General features: G+C 34.3%; 1 protein-coding gene across 1 annotated transcript; it reads left to right on the top strand.

Annotated features, from left to right (window-relative positions):
- The first annotated feature begins 8,438 nt into the window (after positions 1 to 8,438).
- LOC103608113 (olfactory receptor 14J1-like) lies at positions 8,439 to 9,536 on the top strand. Its single transcript, XM_008592559.1, has one exon. The coding sequence runs from the start codon at positions 8,497 to 8,499 to the stop codon at positions 9,442 to 9,444; it is 948 nt and encodes a 315-aa protein (XP_008590781.1). The 5' UTR covers positions 8,439 to 8,496; the 3' UTR covers positions 9,445 to 9,536.
- The last annotated feature ends 882 nt before the right edge of the window (positions 9,537 to 10,418 follow it).

Here is a 10,418-nt window from a genome sequence, read left to right as displayed (position 1 = left end):
ACGACTGGATAAGGAAAATGTGGTATATTTACACAATGGAATACTACTCTGCCATAAAAAAGAATGAAATACTGCCATTCACAGCAACATGGATGAACTTAGAGAAAATCTTGCTAAGTGAAATAAGCCAGGCATGGAAAGAGAAATACCACATATCCTCACTCATAAGTGGAAGCTAAAAAATAAACACATGCATTAAAAAAAAAAAAGAAAGATATAACAATCACAACAGCATGTTGAATTTTCAAAAGAAGAGTACAGAACTGAGGTTTTCAGAGGTTGGAAAGGGGGAGGGGGTGAGGGGTAAGGGAAGAATGGGTAAAGGGCTGTGAAAAATTATTACATTGTGTAATGTTGAATATACTAATTATCATGATGTGAGCATCACATATTGCACACAGGTAATGATATTCAACTCTGTAACCCACAGATATGTACAATCATCTAAGTTACAATAATAATAATAACAAAGATTACTAGAGGAAAATTCAAAAAATAAAATGGGTCTTGGAACAATTGTATATTCATATGCAAAATTTATCTAAATGGAAGATGTAAAACTAGAAATCCTTTAGAAGAAAACATAGAAGCAAATCTTTGTGACCTGAGGACAGCCAAAAAGTTCTTATAAATTTGATAAATTGGACTTCATCAAAATTAAAAACTTTTGCTTTGTGAAGACAGTGTTAGTTGAATGAAAAGTAAGGTGACAGAGAGAAAGTACTTGAAATCACCAGTAACAAAACACCTTGTTTCCAGAATATATGAAGATCTGTAAAAACTCAACAGTAAAAAAAACAAACATTCCAATTTAAAAATGGGCAAGTGTTTTCACAGGCATTTCACTAAAGTGAATATAAGGAAGGCAAATAAGTACATGAAAATGTGCTCAACATGATTAATGATAAGTAAAACATAAATTAAAACCATAACAAGGAACCATTACATACAATCTGGAGTATCTAAGATTAAAAATACTGACCATACCAACCGTGAGGATGCAGGGCAACAGGAACTCTCATGCACTGTTGGTTGGAATGCAAAATTACAGTTACTTGGTACAGTTGGGTAAAGTTTGATATTCTGTAAGGTAAAGCATTCACTTATGGCAACAGGAACTCTCATGCACTGTTGGTTGGAATGCAAAATTACAGTTACTTGGTACAGTTTGGTAAAGTTTGATATTCTGTAAGGTAAAGCATTCACTTACGTTATAACCCATCAATTCTACTCCTAAGCATTTATCTTAGAGACAGGAAAACTTATATTCATGAAAATATCCATGCACAAGTGTTAATAGCAGTTTTTTTCATAACTGTCAAAAACTTAAAACAACCAAAAAGTGCCAAAGCAATCTGTGGCACAACTATAAAATAGAATACTACTCAGCAATAAAAAATAAAAACAAATTTTTCAGGCATGCAGCAACTTGGATGAATCTTAAAGACATTATATTAAGCCAAAGAAGCCAGACTGAAAAGGTTACATACTATATGATTTCATATTTATGACATTCTTGAAAAGGCAGAAATACAGTGGTGAACAACAGAAGTTTTTGGCATGAGTTATGAATGTGGGGAGGGTATGACTACAAAAGAATAGTATGGAAAAGTTTTGGGGAGTGATGAGACTTCTGTATTTGATTGTGATGGCTTTTAAAGAAAATCATACACCTGTTAAATTAATAAAAACACACATCAAAAGAGTCACTTTTATTGTATGCTAGTTTAAGAAATAAAGTAAATCCCATAGAGTATTAAGTAGAATGCTCCTTAAAGTTAGCCTTTTCTAATCCAATAGTTTACCATTGTCCAAGCAAAGCCACTAACTTTGTTGGTACCGAGAAGGAAAACAGTAATCACTCAATCCATTATTACCATTTTATTACTTATCATCATAGACAATAGGGAGACATCAAAGGTAAAAAGTGAAGTAAATTTTTAATGAAAAACCCTTTATATCTGAGCCATATCAGAAGTTTCAGAGTATCCAATGTTATCTAATTAAATGAAACTAATATGGGCTCTCATCTAGCCTAGAGAAGTTGTGGAAGAACACCTTTATGGCACGAATTAGGAATTGAAATTTTAGCATTGATGTAGGAGTTGGAAGTTGAAAGTGTAGATGAAAAGATAAACAAAGAAAGAATTTTACGACAACGTTGCAATTAGATTTTTCACTGAATTCAAAAGTGTTTACATAAAACTTTTGTACAAAATCCAGGTCTTGCTTTAAAAAGATTAATTAACTTTTCCTAATACAAATGTATTTGCTGTATCTTCAGGAAAAATACTTGAAATTTATTTTTTATGTTGATAAAACCACTATCTGAATATAATTAATAACCACTATTCCTAGTTTGATCTCAGAGACATAGATAAATTTAAATTGATTTTTAAAAGACGTTCGTTTGTAATATTTGAAAATATTAGTCACTCAGAGATGTCTAGTAATTGGAATGAATGACATCTAGTCACTTTTGTTTGCAAACACACCCATTGTCTGCCATCTTTTTACATTATTTAATTCTAAAATAATTAATTCATTTTTGGTCTGATGAGGAGAGGAGAGTGGGAATATTACTCATCAATTAAAATATTATTTGAGGGGGTTACTTAGTGTTTAATTTGATGGTCATTGGATGCTTTTAGTATGTATTGATTGGATTTACCCGTTAAAAAAAAAAAACACGCACACACACGACGCCCCTCTCCAATCTTGACATGACTCTATGTATGAAATGTATTTCATTAAATTGTATCATATTTGAACTATCCTACAATTTTCTCTGAATTATTCCATTATTGTATATGTTAAAATCCTTGAATTCTCTACTAACCAACATGTATAATATTGAATCTCACTAACATTTGTATACAAAGCTTTCACGAAAATATTGATCAGATCACAATCGAAGCCTACATGAAAACAGAAAATTCCCTCCTCAAAACTGAAACTAATGAAAACACTCAGAGTTTGATCACTTACTGTTTTCCTTATTGTTCTTAACAGACATATAAAAACATGTGTGATCCTTATTGAGATGCTGTGTCATGATACTCATGAAGTACTACATTAGTCATTGGGGATCAAACAAAGCCAACTGGTCTGCAACTTTTAAAATTCAGTTTCTTAACATTAAAAATATTAAGTATTTTGCTTTAAATATAAAAATTTAGGAACTTAAAGCTATTTCTAACAGAATGTACATTACATTGAATTTTTGATTTTTAGGAGTGAACAGATGTTTTTAAAAAATGTTTTAATTCCTTTTACTGCTAAGAGGTTAGATCTCATGTTATGTTCATATAATTTAAAAAATGCCTTTTCCACAATTATAGGTATTTAAAAACCGAATTTATTTACCTTTGGATGAAAGTTACTCATCTAGGGGATTGTTAAAATGGGGCTGGATTATCAGCTTGAGAGTTATTTTAGAAAAGACATAGTGTTTGGATGAAGCTTAGCTCTGTAGTTATTGGTTTTACTCTAAGATTCTTTGATTCTGTAATTATGTATGAGTTTATATTTAAAAAGATTACTAAATATTCCTTTTTTTTTAGCATGAGGCCCATGCATGCATGCATGATTTTACTGGTGGCAGGTTAAGTTAAAATTACTAATTAATGAAAAAATATTTCTTAGTAAAAAAACCTAACCATAAAATTATACTACAAAAAAGAAATGTGCAATATTCATTTTTCCCTACCTTAAATACATAGACCAAAAGATTCAGTTAAACCAAAATGATAATTAATTACTTTCCACAGAGGCAATTCCTTGGGGGAGAGCTCCATGAAGTCCCATAGTTTGAATGTATAGTGTTTACCTGAGACACCAACCCCACTGAACAAGTTTGTTCCCTAGTGCCTGGGCAGCACCGGCTTCATTTTAATATCATTGATCTAATGGGGAGTTTAAACATGCCTGGGCCCATGCTCACTGTTTAATCTTGTATAAAAGTGTCTCAGTGCTTTTCTTACATGAAAATTTCACAGACGGAGCTATCAACTCTATTCTAGAACAAAGATGCTCAATCTCAAGATCAACTGAGAATTGTTCCTGCTGACTAAGATAAACTCTGGTGAGTGGAACTTCTCCAAATTATGAAATTTATCCAACATTTATGTAGCACCTACTTAGTACCAGTGACTGAGTCATCATAGATATAATTCCAAATAAAATATATAATATCCTACCTTCGAATTAAGCAGTTTAAATAGGCTCAGAACCATATGCAAATAAGTATAATAAAGTTAATATAAATTATAAGGAATCTCAAGGGATACAATCTGGGTTCCAAAGAGTGATCAATTCTACTTCAGTTAACAGTTAAACCCAGAATTTTAAACAAAAAAGAACAATGTAATTGTGTTAATAGATAATCAAATATTTGCCAGACAAATAAGGAAGGAGTGTAGTGGGAGGAATTCCAGACACAAGAAATAGTATAATTTAAAAAATCAAACAAACAACAGCAAAGTGATACACTATGATTGGTTCGTTAGGAGAAATATAGGTAATTCAGCATTATTAGACATAGGGTTTGACATGGGGTTGGAGAAGTCACAATGAGAGATAATGCTGGAAAGGCAGTAAGAGAACATATTACGGAAGATATTGTTTGCTGTTCTAAGGTTTTTTGGCTTCATTGCATAATCAACAAAATCAATAAAGAGTTAAAAGTGAAATTAAGAATGTTACAAGATGTGATTTGCACCAATGTTCATCCTGGCAACAGCATGAAAGTTGGCTTGGAGTTACATAAAATTAAAGAATAAAATATTGCCAGAGACGATAAAGGTTTGAACTAATGTGTAAGTGCAACAACAGGAGGTTAAAACTACAGAGATAATGAGCAGATAAAATTTTGATGTTTAATACAATGTGCATATGAAAAAGAAGTTGGGCCATTCTTTGAAGCAGATAATAATGACAGGGAGATGGATGGGAGAAAAAATGAGTTCTGATGGGAAAGACCCAGTCAGAGGTAGTTCGGTGAAGTTGGATATGAAGATGTGGAACTCAGATGACCTAGGGTAGTGCTTGAAATTCCCCCAGTACAGTTATAATGTGCAAATTGTGTAGAAAAGTAGTTAATCTGGCTCCTTCAAATGGTACTTAAAATAATAGTTTTGAGTAAAATGAAGGATAAAAGGGAGTTCTCAGGTCAGATTTTTGAATATTATCAAATTTCAATAGATGTGCAGAAGAGGACCCAGATGAAGAGACTAAGAAAGAAAAGTCACTAAGAAAGGAGAAAACTGGCAGTGAGTGATATCATAGAGCCAAAATGGGAGAGAGATGATTTAGAAGAAAAAACTGGACAGTGATGTAATATATTCAAAAAAGGAAATTTTAAATAACAATAAAATAACAAGAGCACATTGAATCTGCCATTGGGGCATTCATTTGTGGATTTGCTAAAGCCATTTGGGAAGACTCATGGTACATGCATAATAAACATGGTTCAAAACATGAATGAAATGTGAAAGGGTACAGGGAATGATATACTATTCTTTTCAGAAGCATGGCTATAAAGAGAAGGGGACTATAAGAAAGTACGAAGTGTAGAGCGAGGGCTTTTTCTTTAAAATGGGTGAGACTTAAGATCTATCTATCGATATATATCTACCTATATCTGAAATCAAAGTTTCTTAGTTACACCAAGGTCATATATGTTTGTATGTGTGTATATATATATACACACATTATATATATATATATATATATAATGTGTGCATATAAATGTGTATCATATATGTTTGTATGTGTGTATATATATATACACACATTATATATATATATATATATATATATATATAATGTGTGCATATAAATGTGTATATATATATATTTATACACAAAGAGAGCATAGTAAAACAACATGATTGGTTTATCAAAAGTAATCTCAGTAAGTCAACATTGTTAGACATGGAGTTTGACGTGGGATTTTTTTATTAACACATATGCACACATGCATACGCACACACAGAGAGGGAGAGAGATGGAGAGGCAGAGGGAGAGAGAGCGTGCACACACTGGCAAGAGAGTCATTTGAGACAGAGTGAGGCTGCACATAGGAGCAGTCACTGACTTGGAAAGGAGAAAAGAGCTCTCTCTCTGCCTTTGAAACCTGGGAGTGGGTGCAATTAGAGCATTGTAGAGATAATTTCATTTGGAAATTGAGGGATGCCTCAATTAATTACATTTCCTCATTGAAGAGATTGGCAATGCCAACTCCCAGGAAATAGCAAAAAGGAATGAGGAGGACACTCAGGATGCTAAATTTGCAGAGCAGCTTCTGTGATAAATTAGAGTTGACTTATTGAAAGCAGGAAAACTACTTTCACAAAAATACAGGGTTTCAACATATGAGAGTTCATAAACAGTAGACAAAGTTTAGAAATATTTTGCAGGATAAAATAGAATTTGCATATAAGTGTTTAGTGAAGGGAGAAAAAATATTTGGGGGAGCAAATCACGTTGAATGAAACTGCTATACTTTCCACCAAATAAATGTTTGGTTTTGTTACAAAACAAAGGATTAAATGCAGGTATCACTTGAAAGAATTGAAAACAAGTTTTATATGTTCTCATGGTATCTTCTTTAATCCTAAATGTATCTCCATAGATATGTGGTTTCCTTCCTTCTTATTAAAGTGATGCATTAATCGATACAATTTGCAAATAGTGAAATTAAAATGATAAAATTTCACAATTATTAATCAAAATATAAAAATTATTCTATTTCTTCAAAGAAGAGAAAAATTTAAATATATTAATAGAAGTGCTGACAGCAGAATATGGTGTTTGTGTATATGTGTGTTAAAGTTTTTTCTTGTAGTTTTCCTTTTCCTTCCTCCTATGGAGAAAGCTTAATGTGGAAGCAAAATGATGAAGATTTTTCTTAGATTACACTAATAATGTGTATTAGAAGTGGGAAGTGTCAAGTCAGTGACAACAAATTTTAAAACTTGTCAATTGCTTTAATATATTAATCTTTTATTTTAAATTCCAAGTCTACCATCCAATATTTAGAACAGGTTAAGCCAGGCATTAGGGTTGGCAGCAATGGGCATTAAGTCATACCTGATGGAACAAGAAAATAGTAGGAGCAAGAAGGCTACAGAAGCCTGTTGAAGAATAGAACCCCTGCCTCCCTCTAATCTCTGTGGTCACATTAAGTGAAGCAGAGGGCTGGGACCACAGGTAACAGATAAAGGGCTCTTCTAGCTCCGAGACTGTTTCTTGTAGAAAAATACGTTTCCGAAAAATTAGTTTCAGTGAGTTACAGCAAAAACAGAAAAATACTAGTTCAAGTGATTTTTAAGTTTTTCCCATTGCTTAAGGATTAATAAATGGAACAAATCACAATATCTGGTGAAGCATACATTAATTTGATCATTAAGTTTTTGTCTGTATAGAATTGAAATCAATCATGTAGATACTCAGTTAAATAAATATTTTAAGAAATGGGCTCCCACTATCTAATGTATTTAAGTCCTAGAGAGGAAGTCAAAATGAAAGATAATATTAGAAAGGCTATACTCTACCACCAGGCATGGTGCTTGTTACGTAATAAGAATTAAATACACTTTAGAAAATCTCATTATTTGTTTAAATAAATTTGAGCGAAAATGTCCAACCCCAACTTGTCCTAAGGGTTTTAAAAATTAAAAGGTGCTCTCTGAGGAAAAAGCATTGTCAGGTTACGTAATAAGAATTAAATACACTTTAGAAAATCTCATTATTTGTTTAAATAAATTTGAGTGAAAATGTCCAACCCCAACTTGTCCTAAGGGTTTTAAAAATTAAAAGGTGTTCTCTGAGGAAAAAGCATTGTCACTCAGTTGCCAGATCTCTCACGTTCTGAAGCTCAAGAGTCAATGCCTGGTATCAGAGGCAACTGCATTTTACGAGACTTATTTCGCTCTTTAAAATTGCTCTGAGAAGTTAATTCAAACCAAAAGTAATCTTTTTTAAATGTTAAGAGCCTTTGGAGAGCAAGAAATATGACTGTCCTTTGAGCTAATTCTTTCCTACATTTGCCTCTGGGCTGTTCCTAGATCTACTTATAAGGCAGTATCCATTTTAGGTGGTTAACAAAGGAAGCTATAGTGTATGTAATACTAAGGTACCACAGGGAAGATGTAATGACACTGATATATCAATATCATTTTCACTGACTTTATTAAAGGTAAAGGCCTCATCATTTCCACCAGCTTCTCCAACTTTGACAATCCAAAGTCTGCTCTGGAAAATTTTCATGACTTGTTGATCACATTTAGGGATTCTATTTCTGAATAATGGCTGAAGATTTTTTTGAATTGCATGTTAACTAATTCCAATGGGGATAAATTCATCTTGATTTCAGTGGCTCCATGCTGAGGATGCTGAGTAACTTGACATATAGATGTATTAATATTATACATTTTTTTCATACTGTTCTTTGGCTCCCTAAACAGCATCACACTTGGTATCCTCAGACTGACCATGATCAACTTGACTTCAGTGAGTGGATTCATCCTCATGGGGTTTTCTGATGAGCGTAAGTTTCAGATTTTACATGTTTTGCTGTTTTTGGTGACATATCTGCTGGCCTTGACAGGCAACCTCCTCATTATCACCATCATTACCTTGGACCGTCATCTCCAGTCCCCCATGTATTACTTCTTGAAGCACCTTTCTCTTCTGGATCTCTGCTTCATCTCTGTCACAGTCCCCCAGTCCATTGCAAATTCACTTATGAACAATGGGTACATTTCCCTTGGTCAGTGCATTCTTCAGGTTTTCTTCTTCATAGCTCTGGCCTCATCAGAAGTGGCCATCCTCACAGTGATGTCTTATGACCGGTATATAGCCATCTGTCAACCACTGCAATATGAGGCCATTATGGATTCCAGCACTTGTAGGAGTGCAGTGATAGCTGTGTGGATTGCTGGGGGCCTCTCTGGGCTCATGCACACAGCCATTAACTTCTCCCTACCTCTCTGTGGGGAGAGAGTCATTCACCAATTCTTCTGCGATGTTCCTCAGATGCTAAAACTAGCTTGTTCTTCTGAATTCATTAATGAGATTTCAGTGGCTGCATTCACAACCTCAATAGCACTTATCTGCTTAATCTCCATTGTACTCTCATACATTCACATCTTCTCAACAGTGCTGAAAATCCCATCAGCTGAGGGCCGGACCAAGGTCTTCTCCACCTGCCTACCCCACCTATTTGTAGTCACCTTCTTCCTTTCAGCTGCAGGCTTTGAGTTTCTAAGACCCCCTTCTGATTCTCCATCAGCTATGGACTTCATGTTCTCCATATTCTATACTGTGGTACCTCCAACACTCAATCCAGTGATCTATAGCTTACGGAATAAAGCCCTGAAGGCAGGTCTGAGCAAGGTGCTGTGTCCAAAGAAGAATTTGCTCAGAGAAAGATATGCTTAAAAGTCATGTTTAAACTCTAAAGAATCATACAAATAAAAGGCATTGTTATTATGTTTCATATTGAAGAGGGGTGAATCTGGTTTCTTCTCAGAACTCTCAACTTGTCTATTTTGTACATTCCTGTCAAATATAATTATTCAACATTTAACATGTTATGTTTCTAAGAATATTGGCTTTGCTTCTTCCCTTCAATTCAAGTGTTATTTTAAGGCATTGTGATGGCCAATTCTAGGTGTCAACTTGACTAGATTAAGGAATACCTAGAAACCTGGTAAAGCATTATTTTGGGGTTTGTCTATGAGGGTGTTTCCACAGGATATTAGCATGTAAGCCTGAGTGGACTGGGTGGGAAAGATTTGCCTTCAATACAGGCAGGCATATCCATTACACGGGGGGATCTGGAGAGAACAAAAACGGAGGAAAAATTGCATCTCTCTATCTGCTGGAGCTGGTATACACTCTCTCTCCTGTCTGTGGACATCTGAACTCAAGACTTCAGCCTTTGGCTTCCAGGACTTACACTAGCAGCACCCTGGCTCTCAGAGCTTTGGCCTCTGACTGAGAATAACACCATCAGCTTCTCTGGTTCTGAGGCTTCTGGACTTGAACTGAGCCACGCTACCAGCATCCAGTTTGCAGATGGCCTGTCGTGGGACTCCTCAGCCTTCACAATCGCGTGAGTCAAATCCTCTAATAAATCCCTTCTCATATATTTTTATACATATCCTATTGGTTTTGTCTCTCTGGAGAGCCCTGACTAATTCAGGCATCTTTTAGAAATTTCTCTGAAGTAAAAGAGAAAGACAATTAGTTTGGGGTTTGGCTTGTATAATTTAAAGATGGCTATTAACAAATAGCTTATATACTGCCATCAGATGAAGCTAACTCTGTCAATATGATAGTACAGTATATCCATGGTGCATGTATGAGATTTCCAGTGGGCCTTCTAGTTTCCTATCCTTATTAAGTTTCCT

Source organism: Galeopterus variegatus, unplaced genomic scaffold (genome assembly GCF_000696425.1).
Source record: "Galeopterus variegatus unplaced genomic scaffold, G_variegatus-3.0.2 Scaffold8029, whole genome shotgun sequence".
NCBI lineage: Eukaryota > Metazoa > Chordata > Mammalia > Dermoptera > Cynocephalidae > Galeopterus > Galeopterus variegatus.
Note: the sequence above shows the minus strand (reverse complement) of the source record. Positions and strands in the feature narration are given on the sequence as shown.